We start from the raw sequence: 21769 nt of genomic DNA, 5'->3' as shown, positions 1-21769 counted from the left end.
AGGTGCTTATTCTTATATCACATGTTACATCTATATCTTAAATGGCCCATACACCCATACTGGTTAATCTGACCAATCGATTATGGTGGAATATAATATGTAGTAATTTGCTTAAATAAATTTCAAAGATGATTTCAAATGTATGGCCTACATTCAAAATGTTGTTGATAGGATCTTTTATTTGTTAATATCCACATTGATGAACCAACCAATCGATTGTTGGAATGTAAGATGTAGTCATTTGTTTATGTAATTTTATATACATTTTGTATACACTTTTTTGTATTTTTACTTTCATTAAGTTTCTCTGGGTCTGAGAGCTTCCTTTTATTTGTATCTTTAAGGCACATACTTGACCCGAAGAAGCAGCTGATGCTGAGAAACGCGTTGTCACAGTGCTCATGAAATAAAGTTTATAGAAATCTTTTTATAAATACACTCCTTGTGAGTTTTTTATATATAGATCTTTCTAGATTGAGTTTTGTTCCCATTGGGTCCCTCCTTCCTTTGTCTAGTCCAAAATACCCTGGAGGGCCTGTACTGCACAATTCTATTGATACAATTTTTTCTGGAGAGCGACCATACCTCTACATCTGATAGGCTGAGTGGGGACGGTACTTCTCCACGTCTATATGAGTGGCTGCATCTGGTGGCAACCCTCCTTTGTGAGTATACATTTTATTAGCTTAACTTATCTACCACGACAAAATGATATTACACCAGATTGGGCTCCTGGTGTCCGCGTGTCCTTTTCTGTTTTTACCAGTGCGAAGACCACAGATATATGGACGGCCACAGTGATTTGTACATCTCATCCGTTGTGAATCCAGCCTAAGGCGGAGCTTTGCATTCCGCTACCACAACTGACATATTCAAAATGGACGTGAACAGATCCTACAGATAACATGGGGCCCATCAACATGTCCGTTTCCAGCAAACAGTCCATTATCCGGCTTAGTGTGAGTCTATCCAGAAGCTTTACAACATCCTCACAGACTAACGGATGCTCGCCTGTGTGGCTTCTCTGGTGTGCAGGAAGGCTTCTTTTTTTCACTGAAGCATTTCCCACAGGAATAAGGCCAGTCCCCTGTATGACTTTTCTGATGTACAAGTAGTGTTCCTTTACTTAGGAAGCATTTCCCACACTCCAAACAAGAAAAAGGCCGCTCACCTGCATGCTTTTTTTGGGGTATAAGAAGATCACCTTTCTGAATATAACATTTCCCACACTCTGAATAGAATTTAGGCCTCTTCTCCACGGACTGTTGAACTGTGTGTTTGGCAATCAGTTACCAGGCAGCAGTAAGCAGTTATCATGCAGCAACAAGCAGTTACCAGGCTTCAGTGAGCAGTTGTGAGAGCTTGAGAGGCATTTCACTGCCTATCAACAGTCCGTGGAAAAGAGGCCTAAGGGTGTTCACCTGTGTGCATTTTTCTGATGTCTAAGAAAATATCCTTTCAGACCAAAACATTTCCCACATACTGAACAGCAAAAAGGACCACCGGCTGTGTGAACGCTCTGGTGTCTAACAAGTTTACCTTTCTCATAGAAACATTTCCCACACTCCGAACATGAATAAGGCCGCTCACCTGTGTGTATTTTTTGGTGTGTAACAAGATTTGATTTCCAAAGGAAACCTTTCCCACACTCTGAACATGAAAAAGGCCGCTCACCTGTGTGTGTATTTTGGTGTGCAAGAAGATGTCTGTTCTCAATGAAACATTTCCCACATTCTGAACAGCAATAAGGACGGTCACCTGTGTGATTTTTCTGATGTCTTAGGAGATCTCCTTTTTGCGTGAAAGATTTCCCACACTCTGAACAGGAATAAGGCCGCTCACCTGTGTGAACTCTCAGGTGTATAAGGAGATCTCCTTTCTGAATGAAATTTTTCCCACATTCTGAACAGGCATAAGGACGCTCTCCGGTATGGCTTCTCATGTGTGTCAGAAGCTCTCCCTTCCGACTGACACATTTCCCACACTCAGAACAGCAAAAAGGACGCTCTCCTGTGTGAATTCTCTGATGTACACGAAGCGATGTTTTCAGAGTAAAACATTTCCCACACTCTGAACATGACCATTGCAGCTTGGGTGACTGCTTTTTCTGGTGCGCAGAAAGTGATGCTTCAGGTTTGCTGCATTCCGGAGATGCTAGTCTTTGATATTCTGTATGTGTGGCATGATGTGATGTACAAGAAGATTCCTCCAGATTAGATGTATCTGTTCCTCTATCTGTACTCTGACCCCAGAGATGTGTATTTCCAGTCATGAAAATGTCTTCTGTAAAACGTTGTGTGACACCATTATCTTCTGCTACATCATCCAGATGTGACATCCGAGATTCCATTGTATTGCTCCCAACATCGTCTCCCCCTGCTGGAGGAAAATTATACCGTTATATTTAGTATAGTCATAGATGTGGCACAAACAAACTATGGGATATTGGGGAACTGTAATGTCATTCTTATGTCATGTAATGGAGTTGGACCTTTCATATGGTGTACAGTATATCCTGCTCATTTGTTGGTACTATGATGTTATACTGAGGAATGGAGATGTGCCTTTCTTATGGTGTACAGTATCTCCTCCTCATTTGTTAGTACTATGATGTTATACTGAGGAATGGAGATGGTCCTTTCATATGGTGTACAGTATCTCCTCCTCATTTGTTGGAACTATGACGTTATACAGAGGAATGGAGATGGGCCTTCCATATGGTGTACAGTATCTCCTCCTCATTTGTTGGTACTATGATGTTATACTGAGGAATGGAGATTGACTTTTCATATGGTGTACAGTATCTCCTCCTCATTTGTTGGTACTATGATGTTATACTGAGGAATGGAGATGTGCCTTTCTTATGGTGTACAGTATCTCCTCCTCATTTGTTAGTACTATGATGTTATACTGAGGAATGGAGATGGGCCTTTCATATGGTGTACAGTATCTCCTCCTTATTTGTTAGTACTATGATGTTATACTGAGGAATGGAGATGGGCCTTTCATATTGTGTACAGTATCTTCTCCTCATTTGTTGGCACTATGATGTTATACTGAGGAATGGAGATGGGCCTTTCATATGGTGTACAGTATCTCCTCCTCATTTGTTGGTACTATGATGTTATACTGAGGAATGGAGATGGGCCTTTCTTATGGTGTACAGTATCTCCTCCTCATTTGTTAGTACTATGATGTTATACTGAGGAATGGAGATGGGCCTTTCATATGGTGTACAGTATCTCCTCCTCATTTGTTGGTGCTATGATGTTATACTGAGGAATGGAGATGGGCCTTTCATATGGTGTACAGTATCTCCTCCTCATTTGTTGGTACTATGATGTTATACTGAGGAATGGAGATGGGCCTTTCATATGGTGTACAACATCTCCTCCTCATTTGTTGGTGCTATGGTGTTATAATGAGGAAAAGAGATGGACCTTTCATATGGTGTACAATATCTCTTACTCATTTGTTAGTGGTAATTACTTTTTGGCAAGATCTGTCACGGTGGCTGACCACTGCTACTGCAAGAAAGAAAAGGTATTAAATATTACCCAGTAATGTCTTAGAGAACCAGAACCACTAGGAATCTTATATAGGAACATGACTTCCATATTCAGTCACTGATTGAAGTGATACATGGAGGTAATTTCCTGCTCGTGTGAAGCTGAATACATACTAATAAACTTTGTTTAGGAAAGAAAAACTCATGATGGACTTAAGGTGCCCATACATCTCGCAGGCAGATTGACTAAAATACCTGTGGTTTACATATAGCTATACAGCCAGCTATATGTGCCACATGACAGGTTAGCCAGTGTATAGGTGCAACAGGATAGGTTAGCCAGTGTATAGGTGCCACAGGATAGGTTAGCCAGTGTATAGGTGCCACAGGACAGGTTAGCCAGTGTATAGGTGCCACAGTACATGTTAGCCAGTGTATAGGTGCCACAGGACAGGTTAGCTAGTGTATAGGTGCCACAGGACAGGTTAGCCAGTGTATAGGTGCCACAGGACAGGTTAGCCAGTGTATAGGTGCCACAGTATAGGTTTGCCAGTGTATAGGTGCCACAGTACATGTTAGCCAGTGTATAGGTGCCACAGTACAGGTTAGCCCAGGCATGGGCAAACTTGGCCCTCCAGCTGTTAAGGATCTACAAGTCCCACAATGCATTTGCTTTTATGAATCATGACTGTGGCTGTAAGACTCCTGCAATGCATTGTGGGACCAAGTTTGCCCATGCCTGGGTTAGCCTGTGTATAGGTGCCACAGGAGAGGTTAGCCAGTGTATAGGTGCCACAGGACAGGTTAGCCAGTGTATAGGTGCCACAGGACAGTTTAGCCAGTGTATAGGTGCCACAGCCTCCAGATCCCCCTCGCCGCTGCTGTTACCTACTCTACTCCCTTCCCCCTCCTCCGCTCGCACCCCCCTCCTCAAGTACTTTTCGATTACATTAGGTCTCATCGCATTGTATTGCCGCGCGGTTAGCTGCAGGGAAGAGGAAACGAGTGTTGCCTAGTAACGGTGGCCGCTAGGAAATGATGTCACACTTTCTCGTACAGGCCAGAACACTCGCCGCCTCTTCCTTGCGGCTCCCCACTCAGCAGTCCAATGCGGTGAGGCCGAATGTAATCGGAAGTTACTTGAGGGGGACCGCAAGCAGAGGAGGGGGAAGGGAGTGGTGCAGACCAGGTACCTGCGGCAGTGGCGAAAACCGCCACTTTGACGAATCCAAGATCGTCATTCCACTGATCACGATTTTCAGTTTTAAGCCGAAACTCGTTTCAGTTTTAAACCTTACAGTTGTCCTCAATGGAAACTCTCTTTGCCCAAGACGTCAATACTGACCTCGTAGCAGGGCTGTGGAGTCAAGTAGTGGGAAAAATGTTTGGGTTCCTGGAGTCGGAGTCGGTGGTTTTATAAACTGAGGAATCAGATGATTTTTGTACCAACTCCACAGCCCTGCCTCGTAGAGTGAGCTATTAGTCCTATTAGGTGTGAAAATGTTTTCTACTTGTTCTTGTGGTCCAGACAAGAGGAAAGAAAATTATTTCTTGTGACCTCTGCAAACCTGTATTCTACTTTAAGTAGAAAAGTGGGGTCAGGCATAAATACTATTTGAATCCTAAAAAGTGCCAAGAATGGATCTTAGATGAATATTAGAATCTCTTATTCTTTTCTATCTGAGGCAATAGAGATGACGAAAACAACTTTAGGAGTAAGGTATTTGATTGAGGTTGCTATCAAGTGGTTCAAAATGGGCTTTTATTATTATGCAAGAAAGATTTCAAGGGGGATCCTTCTTAGAGGGAACCAGTCTGCTCTTTTCCACACTGATCTGAGGAATCTTGTAATCAAATCATCCATATCCAGCTTGATATCTAGAAAAGTAGAAAGGGTGGCCACCTGAACTCAGAATACCGGTGGCATGTTCTTTATCTACTCCTTTCTGAAGCAAATAGAGGATAACTTGAACATTGACAAACCTTTTATTTGTCTCCATGAAGAAAATGCCCTCTAAAACCTCCTCCAAAAACAAGAGACTTCCCACGTTCTTGCACTACTATGGTAAACAATGTAGTAAAATCTTCCCGACCAGAAGCTGCCAGTCATTTATCTTCTTTAGGATTACTGATTGGCGGCTGATGTATGGCCAGATTGACCATTGGATAGATCCTTCTGTGATTGAATCTGATCAGAGAAGGATTTATTGCCTGCCCACAACCTAACAGCAATTTGTTTTGATCAGGCCAGAATATTAAGTAACATACAGTATGGGCACACTTAGGGCTTGATTCACTAAGACAAATAGCATGCCTTATCAAAGTTAGCACACCTTATCAAAGTTAACACGCCTTATCAGAGTAGCGAACGTATGTCTGCTAATTGGCAATGACGAGAGCTCCACTCGTCCTGCCCTGAGCCCCTGCAGGTTCGTAGTGCTACTCCAATAAGTTGTGTTAACTTTGATAAGGCGTGCTAACTTTGATAAGGCATGCTATTTGTCTTATTGAATCAAGCCAATCAAGACCATCTTTTCTTTGGATCAAAACCTTTAAACTTTATTCTTTAAAAAAAAAATCTTTGCAATGTCATTTTCTTCCTTATTTGTGATATATTTTCCCTTTCACATTTGACCTAGCCTGCATTTACTCTAAGTTGGTTCCAAATAGTAAATGTCATGGCTCATATGTGACTTCTGGACGTTTGCTCTCCTTCCCACATCTGCAGCAACACTGCTCTCCTCCTGGTTGGTTGGAAAAAATGAAAAAGGAGAGCCAAGGGGAGGGTGGGGCTATTTAAACCTGACGTTTCCCATATAGTACGCCAGTGTATTCTCATGCTGGGGGCCATGTTGGACAACAATGGGAAAATTGTACTTGCCATAGCTTTTTTTTTCCCTGTAGAGTTGTTTTTAGACTGAATACTAACAAATGCCTTTTGTTTTAAAAAGGCAATATTGTACTTAGCATATTATTTTCAGTAGTGGGGCTTTTTAGTTCTCTTTAGCCAACTGCAGTGGTGGTCTTAGTCTTAGTGGCCTTAGTTCACCATGACGTTAATGGCTAACACATCCACCTCAGAAATACTATATATTCTAGTATTTCTTAATGTACGTCTAGATATTTAAAGAGAACCCGAGGTGGGGTTCTGACAATGCTATCCGCATACAGAGGCTGGGTCTGCCTATACTGCCCAGCCTCTGTTGCTATCCAGATCCCCTTAAGCCCCCCCAACCCCTCCCCCCCCCCCCCCCCCGCGCGCTCTGCTATGCAGCATAAATCACAGCCGCGCTGTCGACATGCAGCGTGTCACAGCGAGCTGTGTTTACCTTTGTACTGTCAGTCTCGGCACTCCCCCCGCCTCCTGCATAGCTCCGGTCCCTGCCTGCTTCCCTTCCCTCCCCGCTGATTGGAGGGAAGGGATGCGGGCGGGGACCAGAGCTATGCAGGAGGCGGGGGGAGAGCCGAGACTGACAGTACAAAGGTAAACACAGCTCGCTGTGACACGCTGCATGTCAACAGTGCGGCTGTGATTTATGGGGGAGAGCAGAGCACAGGGGGAACTTAGGGGGGATCTGGATAGCAACAGAGGTTTGGCAGTATAGGCAGACCCAGCCTCTAGTGTCCACGAGTCGGCAGATCACTGGCTGAGTGCATTATGTTTCCACTCACCTCATCACCGCATGACGTCAATTGTATGCCAAACCTACCTTCCAACCACCCGCTTAGCAACAGAACATGCCACTAGCGATAAGTGTGTAGTGTTGGCCCTGCACTATCACCTGAGAGATCAGGTAATGATCCCTCACAGGTGACATTCCTTTACAGCAACCTTCCTCAGTCATTGACTTAATGTCACCAGTACATTGTCCAGTGTGCACATATTTGAGAGATAATACATTTTAGAAAATGAGATTTACCCCAGTTTTTTAGGTCTTCTTCTTCCTCTTTAACTGTCCTCATGCCGTCGGCCTCCTCTGTAGACTGCTGATCACTCATCACATATGTCTCTTCTTCTTCTTCCTTTATAATTAACGTCATGATGTCACCCTCCTCCATAGACTGCTGATCATAACCCTCATAGATCTCCTCTTCTTCCTCTTTAATTGTTCTCATCGTGTCCCCCTCCTCCATAGACTGCTGACCACCCCTCACATATGTCTCTTCTTCCTCAGGCTTCACGTATCTCAGCTCTTCTGCCTAAATACACAAAATAGTAAAGCTGAAAATAAAATCTTCCAGGTGAAGAAGAACATAACCTCCGATTGTCTGAAGTAACTTCTAGCTCTAGATATCAAGTTCCACCTACCTGATAATGGTGAGGGGTGGTGAGATCTTCCTGTGGACAATCATGGGAATAAAGAGGACCTGTACATCTCTCTGGTGGGTTTCCGTTACTGGATCCATCTGTAGGAAACACACACTGACTGAATACATTGTTGATATGTATTTATCACATGATGGGGGATCTAGGTGAACCCTCCGTATTGCTCTCTCCTTTACAAGAAATGAAAGTCTCTTACCCGGTGATGTGAGGGGCGGCTGATTCTCCATCATGGTGTCCTTGTAGAGCTCCTTGTGTGCTTCTATACACTGCCCCTCCTCCACCACATCTTCCTCTTTCTTCTCTACCTTACAGCCCTTCGCATCCTTCCTTACCATGTTCTTGTTCTGATCCTTCTCTCCTTCCAGATCCCCTCCTCCTGCAATGGCACAGCGAGACATGGAACAGGGACAGGGTTTGTAATAAAGTACAGAATACTTCAGTAGGTAGATGGACCATTACCCCCAAACCACATGTTCAGTTGACATATTTCTATCATCATATATGTTTCTTTACTTGTACTTTATTATAGTATGTTTGCAAAGTGCTTGCTAGCACAGCTGACCTGGAGAAGTGTGTCTCCCTTTCACAAAATGTGTTCTGCATAATAAAGTCTCAATGTTCTGATCTGAAGACGGGTCTACTATTTTTTCAGAACTATCAGGGTTCTCCCCAGGAGTAATTAGGTGGGCGGGCTGCCCGGCTGTTTTAAATCACCGCCTGAGTGCTACCATGTGCCTGGCTGGGGTGCCCCATATGTCATCTCTGGGGTGCCCAGCAGGAGTGCCCCGAACAGTAGTGAAGTGCAGCCGCCAGGCATTCGATATGATGGCCGCCATATAGTGGGCGGCACACACGGTAATCCCCAGCCTTGCTCAGCCTGCATCTATGGACTGAGGCTAAGCTGTCAGCACAACACCGCCCTTGCCCAATCACGATTACCTGGCAGGGGGGCATGTAATTGTATTCGAATGGGGGGGGGGGGGCTGGAGACAGCTTTTTCAACTGATAAACTGAAAACTAAATCTGTAGTTGGGCTTATGGGGGTCAACTGACAGAGTGTAAGCTGCTCTGGTGCAGAGACTGATGGGATTGGATCTGTTATCTCTGTACAGCACTGTGGAATATGTCAGAGCTATATAAATGTATTATTATAATAATAATAATAATAGCATGTAACTGTGTTGCGCGCATTAGAGTGTAAGCTCCTCTGGTGCAGAGGCTGATGGGAATGGCTCAGTGATCTCTGAACAGCGCTGTGGAATATGTCAGCTCTATATAAATGTATAATAATAATAATAGTAGTGTGTGACTGTGGTGAGGACATTACAGTGTAAGCTCCTCTGGTGCAGAGACTGATGGGAATGATTGAGTGATCTCTGTACAGTACTGTGTGGAATATGTCAGAGCTATCTAAATAATAATAATAGTCTGTGGCAGTGGAGAGGACATTAGAGTGTAAGCCCCTGTGGTGCAGAGATGAGGGGACGGGATCAGTGATCTCTGTACAGAGCTGTGGAATATATCATATAATAATAGTGTGTGAGTACGCTGAGGACATTGGAGTGTAACTTCTCTGGCAGAGCCGGTCCGCCCATGAAGCGGGGTGATGCTGCTTCCTCAGGCGGAAGAAGTGGGGGGGCGGCGCCAGGCCAGAAGCAGGAAGTATAGAGTGCATCTGGCCGACTCTCGGATTACCGCTGCTTGCTTGGACACCATGACACCCCTTGGCCTCTGCCGCACCTGACGATGATGCAATGGTGACCCATAATTTTTCTCCCGTGAGCAGCTTCCGATCCCCACATGCTCATGCCTCCCATACACTCCCCCTCTGAGTCTGCCCCCTGGCAGCGGCCCAGCCAATAGGCAGCTGGGAAAGCTCTAGCCCACAGCTCTCTGCTCTCTCCAAACTCTAAGCAGCCACAGGCGAAGCTTTTAACTTTGTGTAGACCTGCTTCTAGCCCAGCTCCCAGTCAGTCAAACCAGGAATTCGGGCATGAAGATGGACGCTGCTGACCCCCTTGACCTTTGAGGCTTACCAGACGATGCTCCCTGCATCCCCTTTGACGCGATGAGAAAGCAGAGAGAGGTGGGCAGGTGGCTAGGCTGCACGTGCAGGGGAGAAAAGATAACACACGGGCTGCCAGTCAATGGGATGAGGATGAAGTTATGAGGCAGTAACACTGTGACGAGGAGAGACTTATCCTGGACCTAAACGGCTGTCCTTTGAGAAAAATAGGGGTACTGTCTGTGACACTGACTGTCCTGTGATGCATGCAGCAACAATCCTCGTGCAGCATTGCTGCTGAACTGATTTTCACTAATTTGAAAATAAAACTTGCAGTTTCTTTCTGCAGTTTTTCTCCTATAGGTGATCTATATACATGGGTGGTGGAAATTTCTGGAGTCATACATCATGGCATGATATTGATAAACTGCCTGACTGTTTATCAACATCATGCTATGACCCCAGAAATTTCCTCTTCCTGAGTGGGACACCCATGTACAGGATCTTCTCAAAAAATAAGCATATTGTGATAAAGTTCATTATTTTCTGTAATGTACTAATAAACATTAGACTTTCTTATATTTTAGATTCAAATACACACAACTGAAGTAGATCAAGCCTTTTATTGTTTTAATATTGATGATTTTGGCATACAGCTCATGAAAACCCAAAATTCCGATCTCAAAAAATTAGCATATTTCATCCGACCAATAAAAGAAAAGTGTTTTTTTTTTTTAAAAAAGTCAACCTTCAAATAATTATGTTCAGTTATGCACTCAATACTTGGTCGGGAATCCTTTTGCAGAAATGACTGCTTCAATGCGGCGTGGCATGGAGGGAATCAGCCTGTGGCACTGCTGAGGTGTTATGGAGGCCCAGGATGCTTCGATAGTGACCTTAAGCTCATCCAGAGTGTTGGGTCTTGCATCTCTCAACTTTCTCTTCACAATCTTCCACAGATTCTCTATGGGGTTCAGGTCAGGAGAGTTGGCAGGCCAATTGAGCACAGTAATACCATGGTCAGTAAACCATTTACCAGTGGTTTTGGCACTGTGAGCAGGTGCCAGGTCGTGCTGAAAAATGAAATCTTCATCTCCATAAAGCTTTTCAGCAGATGGAAGCATGAAGTGCTCCAAAATCTTCTGATAGCTAGCTGCATTGACCCTGCTCTTGATAAAACACAGTGGACCAACACCAGCAGCTGACATGGCACCCCAGACCATCACTGACTGTAGGTACTTGACACTGGACTTCAGGCATTTTGGCATTTCCCTCTCCTCAGTCTTCCTCCAGACTCTGGCACCTTGATTTTCGAATGACATGCAAAAGTTGCTTTCATCCGAAAAAAAGTACTTTTGGACCACTGAGCAACAGTCCAGTGCTGCTTCTCTGTAGCCCAGGTCAGGCGCTTCTGCCACTGTTCCTGGTTCAAAAGTGGGTTCATGCTTCCATCTGCTGAAAAGCTTTATGGAGATGAAGATTTCATTTTTCAGCACGACCTGGCACCTGCTCACATTGACAAAACCACTGGTAAATGGTTTACTGACCATGGTATTACTGTGCTCAATTGGCCTGTCAACTCTCCTGACCTGAACCCCATAGAGAATCTGTGGGATATTGTGAAGAGAAAGTTGAGAGACGCAAGACCCAACACTCTGGATTAGCTTAAGGCCGCTATCAAAGCATCCTAGGCCTCCATAACACCTGAGCAGTGCCACAGGCTGATTGCCTCCATGCCACGCCGCATTGAAGCAGTCATTTCTGCAAAAGGATTCCCGACCAAGTATTGAGTGCATAACTGAACATAATTATTTGAAGGTTGACTCTTTTTGTTTTAAAAACACTTTTCTTTTATTGGTCGGATGAAATATGCTAATTTTTTGAGATAGGAAATTTGGGTTTTCATGAGCTGTATGCCAAAATCACCAATTTTAAAACAATAAAAGGCTTGAACTACTTCAGTTGTGTGCATTTGAATCTAAAATATATGAAAGTCTAATGTTTATCAGTACATTACAGAAAATAATGAACTTTGTCATAATATGCTAATTTTTTGAGAAGATCCTGTATATAGTAAACACTGAAAAAACTTTTTTTTAATTTTCAAATCAGCAGTTTGCATCAGCAGAATGCATCTTTACTATATGCCTATATCGATAGTAAAGTAGCTGCAGGCAGTGTGTGCTGATCTCTGCTACTTCCAGTATGTACAGTATAAGCTGTTACACTGCGCCTGTACTGATAGGAAATTAGCAGCAGTGTGTGCTGATCTCTGCTACCTCCAGTATGTACAATATAAGTTGTTACTCTGTGCCTGTATTGATCCGAAACCAGCTGCAGTGTGTGCGATCTCTGTTGCCTCCAGTATGTACAGTATGAGTTGTTACTCTATGCCTGTATTGATCCGAAACTAGCTGCAGTGTGTGCTGATCTCTGTTGCTTTCAGTATGTACAGCTGTTACTCCTAGCTGGGCCCTCATTGTCGCAGTAGTCACAGGGGCTATTGTAAAGCCGAGGGGGACAGGGTGGCACCACGAGTTACAGCACCAGGTGACACCAATGCTAGTGACACCACTGCTGTGCTGTGACTTCTGTCAATCAGGCATAATGTTTGCAGCAACGCAGCCGCAGGGAGGATCAGGATGGTGGCTGGAGGAGGAGTGACTGTGAGAGTGACAACATTCAGGCCTGGGGTGACTTGGTAGTCAGTGACTGAGGGGGTCAGGGCAATTATACTACCTATACTGGGGGAAACGATACTAGCTACCTATACTGGGGGCAACTATACTAGCTACCTATACTGAGGGCAACTATACTACTACACTTGGATTACTATACTGACTACCTATTGTGACGAATCAACGTTTATTCGTCCTAAAAAAGTAGTTAGAGCCTTATAAAATATTCCCTGTCGCCACTATTAACCACTTGCCGACCGCGCACTCATACCGCGCGTCGGCAAAGTGGCAGCTGCAGGACCAGCGATGCAGTATTGCGTCGCCAGCTGCAGGCTGATTAATCAGGAAGCAGCCGCTCGTGCGAGCGGCTGCTTCCTGTCAATTCACGGCGGGGGGCTCCGTGAATAGCCTGCGGGCCGCCGATGGCGGCTCGCAGGCTAAATGTAAACACAAGCGGAAATAATCCGCTTTGTTTACATTTGTACGGCGCTGCTGCGCAGCAGCGCCGTAAGGCAGATCGGCGATCCCCGGCCAATCAGCGGCCGGGGATCGCCGCCATGTGACAGGGGACGTCCCGTCACTGGCTGCACAGGACGGATAGCGTCCTGTGCAGCCCGGATCTCCAGGGGGGGCCAGGTAGGAGAGGGAGTGGGAGGATTTCGCCGCGGAGGGGGGCTTTGAGGTGCCCCCCCCCCCGCAACACCCGCAGGCAGGAGCGATCAGACCCCCCCAGCACATCATCCCCCTAGTGGGGAAAAAAGGGGGGCGATCTGGTCGCTCTGCCTGCACGCTGATCTGTGCTGGGGGCTGCAGAGCCCACCCAGCACAGATCAGCTACAACAGCGCTGGTCGTTAAGGGGGGGTAAAGGGTGGGTCCTCAAGTGGTTAAAAAGTGACAGCAGAGGGAAAGGCTTGGTTTACAAAAAAAATCAGGGAAGCCAGGGGTTAACAGTTCCTCTCCCTGGTCAACTGTAGCAAATGCTCTTGTTACCTAGTTTTTCCGCACCTCCATGTGACCAAGGGTCCTGGGCATTCAAGGACCCCCAACCAGGCAGAAAGAGGGAAATCTCACACCTCCACTGCCTAACCCAGACTTGGTGGCTTCTCAGCTCCGTACATGAAAAGAGCAGCCACAGGAGGTCCTGCTAACATCCTGCAGAAGCCACTTAGAGACTACAGCTGGCTTTCTCAGCGACTAGTAGGAAACCTATCTGTGACCTCACAAATATGAAATCCATCTTTTATCATAAAGATGACTTCCCAAATAGGCCACGGCCTTTAGAACCCGCTTATTCTGAAATTCGGAATCAACCACATGATTGGATGTTTCTGAATGCAAGGTAAGCCCTGCCAAAGCAGAGATATGCATTTTGGGGTCACCGTTCACTCTAAACCCCCCAAGTTTGGGATCAACGTTCTTGATAAATTCTGACAAACCTAAAAATGTTATTAGATTTAACATAACTTGTACGGTTTGCAGATGAGCACACTTATCATGATTCAGGTAAATTCTTGTCTCTATGAGAGGGGCAGAGACCTCCTGCTGCAAAGAGGTGTGTGATCCATGCCCCCTAACCCCTCCTTGCTGGAGTGGGGGCTATAACCACTGCGAGCCCAGAAAGCTCTGGGTCCTTTACCTTCCATCTGGTGCCTAGTAACATCCTGGCAGCCCGCAAGGACACGGGCCAAAACCTCCATCTTGGAAATTCTCACAAAGGCCTGTTGGCCGCATGGCAACCGCCATTTTGGGACTTTTGCCAAAGACTTGCGATTGCCGCACGGACTACCAATAACGGTATTTGAACTGTATATTAAGACATTCTGTTCCTTTTCCTCTCTTCTCTCTGTCAATCAATCTGTTCTAAAATAAGCTGTGTGTATGTAGTTTAGAAATAAACTAACGATTTTTATCGTTCAGTTGTGTGCCTTTTCTGGTCATCTGATTGCTGCTATAACGAATCTGCCCTCTGAAGAGTCAGTCATACTACCGCATTGTTTTATGATTTGCTTATAGATTGTTGATTTGCTAGCTAGGTTGTAAATAACCGTTTCTTCCTTCTAGGATTAGCTAGTACCAGATTTCCTGTGCGAAATCGATAACTTTCGTTTCTCAATTGTAAACACAATTCGAGATTGTAGCATATAGGGACCCAGTAACCTTTCTTTAAAGAGTAACTGTCAGGCTGCAGAAGCTAATTTAAACCTCTATTCTCCTGTGTTAAACAGTTTAGAAGGAAGCTCAAAAGCCATTAGTGAAGATAAACATTTCAGTTACCTTTGATGTGTGCTTATCTTAGTCTGTTATATAGACCCATAAAGACGCAAGCCGCAGCTAAACTGCAAAGCATTCTGGGGCCCTCCCCTCGGCTGCTAATGAGACGGTACAGGAGCTTCTAATCAGTCCATCGCGAAACACTGATAAATCTCGGGGCAGAGTTTCACTGCAGGAGTCAGCTATTGTTCCTAGCCACATGGCTCATTAATATTCACTGCACACCGTGTTGTTCAAGAACCAGCTTATCTGTGATCAGAAGCAGGCAGGACATGACGACACATTTGGCTTCACAAACATGGAGCCTGCCATGAGCTGTCAGGAGCATCTATCTCTGCATATACTATATACAAATTCTGTGAAATCCAAACGTGGACAGTGAAATGCATATGTAATGTAAGTACAGCCAATCTTTAGCTACTGATATATGTGTTTATTTTCTCTGAGACCCTTTACCTAACAGCTCCTCTTTAACGTCACATTGCTCACAGTCTTTAAGCCGTCGGAAGTGACTATTCCCCGAACGGTGATTGGAGCTTGTTGAACGTGATTGGGCTGGCTACCGTATTGTGACTGCGGGAGTCTCTTTCCTCCCTGAACTGAGAGAGTGGTGGCAGTGTACTTACCCGATTTCCAGCGCGAAATCAATATTTTTGAGTTTACCGATTGTATATACAATCCGGATTGTACATGTATGGGCACCTCCAACCGATCTTAACCGTTTACTACGCACACAGTGAATTTGCCTCCAGCAGTCTCTAGTGCATGAGACCTGCATGGCAACAGTGGCCTAGTAATACGGGATTGGTGGATGTTTGTCCCATTACATATTGTCGGCAGCTGCGCGACCAATCTTTATTGTCAGTCTGTTCACCGTACTTCCTGCGTATGCTAACGGGAGCAGATTAGACGGGATTGGCACGCTCTGTCGCCTTTTCCTTTGCTTTCTTCCCTCCGACGATCCAGCAACCAGTCTCGTTGTCCGTCTGCGCCCGTACTTCCTGCGTACGCTAACGGGAGCAGATCTCGACGGTATCGCGGGGCTGGATTGTCGCACCTATATTGGGGGCAACTATATTAGCTACCTATGCTGGGGCAACTATACTGGCTACCTATACAGGGGGCACTTTTACCTGGATACCTGCCTACCCATACTGAGGGTGTTTTTCTCTTGGTCGCACCTCATCTGTAATGTGCGATGAAAATTGGCGGGGGGCGCTTCCTCACAAGTTTGCCTCAGGCAGCAAAAAGTTTAGGACCGGTGTTCGCAAGGTTAATGCTGCTGATGGGCATTATGGGGTTAAAGAATGACCTGCATCACTTTGCACATGCTCAGTAGCATTTGTATGCTATTCTGTCGGGTATGCTAAAATGTTGGAACACAGGTATTCCAACATTTTAGCATACCCGACAGAATAGCATACAAATGCTACTGAGCATGTGCAAAGTCATGCAGGGCATACATTAACCCCATAATACCCATCAGCAGCATTAACCTTTTCAACCCCAGTTAGCTGCCTGTGTGCTGGTGTGCAATCTCCACTATCCAAGTGGACATAGAGTTGGAATAAAAAGTTGTCCGAGCGAAGCGAGGACCGAGCCCGCAGCCCAACGAGCGAAGCGAGCGGGCAAGGGGACACTGATTCTACTAACAAGGGGTATATCACTTTAAATGTATGCTATTCTGTCAATGTATGCTAGTTAGTTGGAACACCGATCCTGTTCTCTGGTACAGACTGATGGGAAGGGATTGATGATCTCTGTATAAATAGTAGCAGCTTGTGGTGACGGGAGAGAGGTCACGGAGCGAGTGGAGGTTACTGCCTGGATGTAAATTTAAAATTATATCTCACCTCCGCAGCTCTGTTGGCAGTCCTTGCAATGTCTCTCGTCCTCTTCCCTTTTAAATTCAACTTCCTGCCTTTGCTCCATAACTTCCTATTTTTGCGTTCCATTTAAAATTATATGAGCCTGCCACCACATGGACAATGGCGGAACTGCAGCCAACATGACTTCAGTGTGGCACCCCCTTTTGTTAATTCTACAATTATTTATTTCCCCTCTTCTTTTAATCCAAGTTAGAAATGTAATCTTATATGAACTAGCTGTTGGGTATTAAGTATTTATATCACACTAGTCAATTATTTACATACCACATCCCACTGTTTTTGGGTGTAATCTTATATCTTCTTCACTTCAATTTTTATTATCTGCATTCTGCACTTATCTCCCAGGAATACACAGATGTTCCCTCTGAACAGGCTAATGAAGGAGCTGACAAGAGTTCCTGTCATGCTGACATAAGGCTTTACTGCTGGACCATCAGGGTAGGACATTATTTCTGAAATAATTCATCCTCATGCTCTCCTCAGGGCTGGTTACCCCACTATGCTCTACCCGAAGAAAGAAGACTTTGTGGTTTCAGTGTTTGTGTTATAAAGTGGGATGTAAAACCTGCACTGTTCGGAAATCACTTGACATGTGAAGTGTGGCAGTCACCCCACTTATGAAGTGCTGCAATAATCCCACATATGAAGTGCAGCAATCACTACACATATGATGTGTGCAAATCACTACATGTATGAAGTGCCTTAGTTATCCCACATATGAAGTGCGGCAAGCACCCCACATAGAAAATGCAGCAATAACCCCAAATCTCACTTGCAGATAATACTCCACATATGAAGTGTAGCAATCACTCCACATATGAAATATGGCAATCACCCCAAAAAAGAAATGGGGCTATCACCCTAACAATTCAGCAATTAGCCCACATAGAAAATGCAGCTCATCTCACTGCTTAGTGTATGGGGAGGTGACAGTCACTCACTCAGACCTCAGTCAGATCATGCAAACCATCTGACAGCCGTCTTCACCACCACAAGGTGCACAAGACATAATGAATGCTGCTGTTGGTGTCTTGGTCAACCACCCTGCCTGCCCTTCGCTCACCCTCTCTCTCTGGGCCTGATCCAATTCCCTTTTTCTCCTAGGTAATATTTTTTCACAAAGTATCAATAAAATGCCTTTGAAGCCACCAGCAAGCAAGAAAACACTGGGCCAGTAGAGGAGAGACAACTAACTACTCACGCTCCTGGGTCCTGCTGTAAGCACGTGTCCTTCTGTCAGTGCTGGTGGGTGGATATCTCATCTGTTGGCCGTGTCCTCCAGAATCCTCTTCCTAAAAACCTTTTTGTTGCTTTCTGTGCTCCTTCACAAGCAGGAGGGCAAACGGTTCCACATTGGCACTGCCTCCTCTCCTTCCACCACACTGACACTGCTCTCCCCTCACAGCTTGACTTCTCTTTCTCTCTCGGATGTCCTCACTCTCCTGGGCAGTAAGACACTTTCTGCTTCTTGCGCTGAACCCTATAGCTTGCTACCCTGAATTATGTGATTAGGTTGCTTCATGGTAGGGCCAGTCCTGGCTCTCCTTCCTCCATGGATCAGAGAGCATGTTCAGCTCAGACTCTGTGGCTGCTCTTGGTGCAGGAAGAGGGCACGGCATCTGCTGGAAAATGTAACATGCTGCAGCGAGGCATCCTGACCGCATAAACCTGGCCTTCTTTTAGCTGTTAGGAGTAGATGTGTAGCCATGGCAGAGAGCTACAGAATGCAACTAAGAACACTGCCTCCCCTACAGACCTGATGGTCTCTTCCATCACTGACACCATGCTCAGAAACATGCTATAGATACAAGTTAAATTTACATCACTCACAGATCTTTTTAAAAATTTACAGTAACATACTAGCAAGCTGCAAAATGTTATCTCCAGTTCAATTATGGAGCGGTTATTCTCGCTGGTCCTAGGCTGGCCTTCTAGAACGCCACTACTGGGAGTCACCCAGGGTGGCATGGCTCGCGTCTTTCCCCCAGCCTTGTAGCAGTGGTGGGGGGACACTACAACACAGGTGCGAAGGCCAGGGTATTTTAACCATGGCCAATCACTGCTTAGTGATGTTCCATCCCAGCAGCTGCGGCATGTTGCCACGCCATCTGTGACTGTCACAGTCCTCTTGTCCCATCTTTCCGCTCAGTTCACTCACTGCACAGTCAGTCCTCTCAGTGCAGTTACCCACGTCAGTCCTGTCACGTGCTACCTGTCAGTCCAGTAATTTGTCATTCCCATCATCTGTCTGGTTCAGACCCGGATTAAGCAGGGCACTGTAGGCACATGCCTACAAGCGTTTTATACTGCAAAGGCGGGTGTCTGAACTTCCCTATTTTGCAATACAAAAGCTGGGAGTGCGACCGCTGTCACGACCACAGCCCGCCCATGATCGCGTCTCCCAGCTGCACACAGTTCAGTTGCCAGCCTGTGGTCCCACCCCAAAGCAATTTGACGGCCTGCATGCAGGCCAGGGTTGGGGATGTGGCCTGTGTTTAGGGCGCCAGAATGCCTCTTCCTACAGGCTCCTGAAATCCGGCCCTGGTCAGTCCTGTTACATCAGTCCAGTAAGTCTGGTCTGTCACTTTAGTCCACTCTTTCCCTTATTGGGCTTGATTCACTAACCGGCGCTAATTGATAGCACCGGAGTGAACAGCAACTTAGTGCCTGAAAAGTAACTTTGCGGGCACTAATAGCTCCACAAAGCTACATCGTGCACAGCCCAGGGAAGTGGCGCGCAGCCGGTAATAGTGCGCGGTGCGACGATAACGTCACACCCACTGCCCTGTAAACAATGGCGCATCGGGTTCCCCCAAAATGGCGCATTAGTGCGCCGCTTCAGGGCAGCCGATGTGCCGTTTTTGTTCACAGGGCAGCAGGTGCAACGTTATCATTGCACTGCGCACTATTACCGGCTGCATGTGCACTGCTCTGGGCTGTGCGCGATGTATGGGCGCAAACCACTTAACTCCGTGGTTTGCGTCCACTATGTCTTTAGGCTCACTAACCGGCTTAGCGCCTGTCAGTGATTCAAGCTGTTTGCAGGAACCACCTCTCCTATTTTCCTCATCACTGGTGGGCCAGCCCTAGGGGTCGTGACCTGGTGGGCACCAGGCAGCAAAGTAGTCCATCGTCTGCTAGGGATGACGGCCCATTGTCTATTACCTTTTTACACAGACAGTTGCCAACACACACAAAGAAAAAAATCACAAATTGTAGCAACAGTTGTGTCACGATAGTTTGTGCCACTTGCCTCTTCTCACTCCTGCGCTGGCTCTCTTGTCAGAGCAGTGGAGGGCAATGATCGCAGCCCTCCAGCCGCTGAGTCCCATGCAACTCCTCACGTCTTCTGTCCTCCAGCATGGTGGAGGACGCCAGCCCAATGTGCTTCCAGGTCTGGCATCCTCTGTTGCTAGGCGCGCGCACGCCTCCTCTCTGTTTATCCCTGTGGCGGTAGGCAGTACTGCACCCTGCTTAAAGGATACCACAACTGACATGTGGCATAATGAGATAGACATGGGTATGTACAGTGCCTAGCACACAAATAACTATGCTGTGTTCCTTTTTTTCTTTCTCTGCCTGAAATAGGTAAATATCAGGTATGTAAGTGGCTGACTCAGTCCTGACTCAGACAGGAAGTGACTACAGTGTGACCCTCACTGATAAGAAATTCCCCCTTTTTTATCTCTTTCTTGCTCTCAGAAGCCATTTTCTGCTAGGAAAGTGTTTTATAGTTGGAATTTCTTATCACTGTAGTCACTTCCTGTCTGAGTCAGCCACTTACATACTTGATATTTACCTCTTTCAGGCAGAGAAAGAAAAAAAGGAACACAGCATAGTTATTTGTGTGCTAGGCACTGTACATACCCATGTCTATCTCATTATGCCACATGTCAGTTGTGGTATCCTTTAATTGAGAGGCAGGGTATTTAAACCCTGCACTGTCACAGATGGATGCTGTTGTATCCCTGGTCACAGCCACAACATTCCGCCACTGTTCCCTCTTCCCTTTCCTGTTTGTCCTCCTTACTGGATTTCCCTCAACCAGGATCTCCCTTCCAAGATCCCTTGTCTAATCCCTCTTGCCGGCCTGTATGCCTGCAATCCTGCCCTGCCTAACCAGGATCCCTAAATTCCCTGTCAGTTATTCCTGGTTCCCTGTCCGTCTCCCTGCAGTCATTTCCCTGGATCCCTGCTGTCTCCAGCCTCACTTCCCTGTCCTCGGCATTCCCGGGGATTCCCTCAGCCTGCCTGTTCTCCTCTAGGAACTTCCACCTACCACCTGCTGCAACCCTGGGTTTCCCTCAGCCAGCTCCCTCCTGGAGCTCTCCAGTCACCTGCAGTATTCCTGGGATTCTTTCAGCCTCCCAGTTCCCTCTGGGAGCCCTCCAGTCACCTGCAGTATACCTTGGTTTCCCTCAGCCTGCCAGCTCCCTACTGGAGCTCTCCAGTCCCCTGCAGTATTCCTGGGATTCCTTCAGCCTCCCAGTTCCCTCTGGGAGCTCTCCAGTCACCTGCAGTATCCCTGGGTTTCCCTCAGTCTGCCAACTCTCCCCGAGAGCTCTTCAGTCACCTGCAGCATCACCGTGTTTCCCCTTGCCTGCCAGTTACCCTCCTGGGTTCCTAGCCTGTCAGCTCTCTTCCCTGAGGTACTCTATCAGGCTTCTCCAGGAATTACCCTGTCAGTTGGTACCCCTCCTGGGATCCTAGCTGTCAGTTCCTTACCTGGGATTCTCCCTGCTTATCCGCTGCCCTCCTGGGAGCCCCTCAGTCAGCTCCCTCCCCGGGTGTATCCTGCCTGTCCAATCCCATCCTGGGAACTACTGCCTGTCTGTATCCTTCCTGGGATCCCTATTGGTTAGGTCTACCTGTTCTGCAGGTCCTGTCCTGCTAGACTGTCTTGGCCCAATGGTCCGCTCTACTCGAGATCCCTCCTATCCCGTCAGGTATCCTCTGTTCTTCCCGTCACTGGTGCTGTAGTCCTGGGGGTCGTGACCTGGCAGGCGCCAGGCAGCAAAGTAGTCCGCCACCCACTGGGGGGTGATGGCCCATCATCCCTTATGGGATGCGCTGGGGAAGACCCATGCCTG

At 46.4% G+C, this 21769-nt stretch overlaps 1 protein-coding gene across 1 annotated transcript in view; it reads right to left on the bottom strand.

Annotated features, from left to right (window-relative positions):
• Positions 1–363: 363 nt before the first annotated feature.
• LOC137543903 (zinc finger protein 605-like) overlaps positions 364–21769 on the bottom strand; it is a gene marked incomplete at its 5' end in the record, with an annotated part of 36075 nt that continues 14669 nt past the window's right edge. The window contains 4 exons of the mRNA XM_068264973.1: positions 364–2379; positions 7429–7708; positions 7818–7915; positions 8032–8211. Coding sequence (XP_068121074.1) covers positions 1418–2379; positions 7429–7708; positions 7818–7915; positions 8032–8211 — 1520 coding nt within the window. The remainder of the gene's footprint in view (positions 2380–7428; positions 7709–7817; positions 7916–8031; positions 8212–21769) is intronic.

The sequence above is a fragment of the Hyperolius riggenbachi genome, unplaced genomic scaffold (genome assembly GCF_040937935.1).
Source record: "Hyperolius riggenbachi isolate aHypRig1 unplaced genomic scaffold, aHypRig1.pri scaffold_347, whole genome shotgun sequence".
Taxonomy (NCBI): Eukaryota; Metazoa; Chordata; class Amphibia; order Anura; family Hyperoliidae; genus Hyperolius; species Hyperolius riggenbachi.
This window is presented reverse-complemented; position numbering and strand designations above follow the sequence as displayed.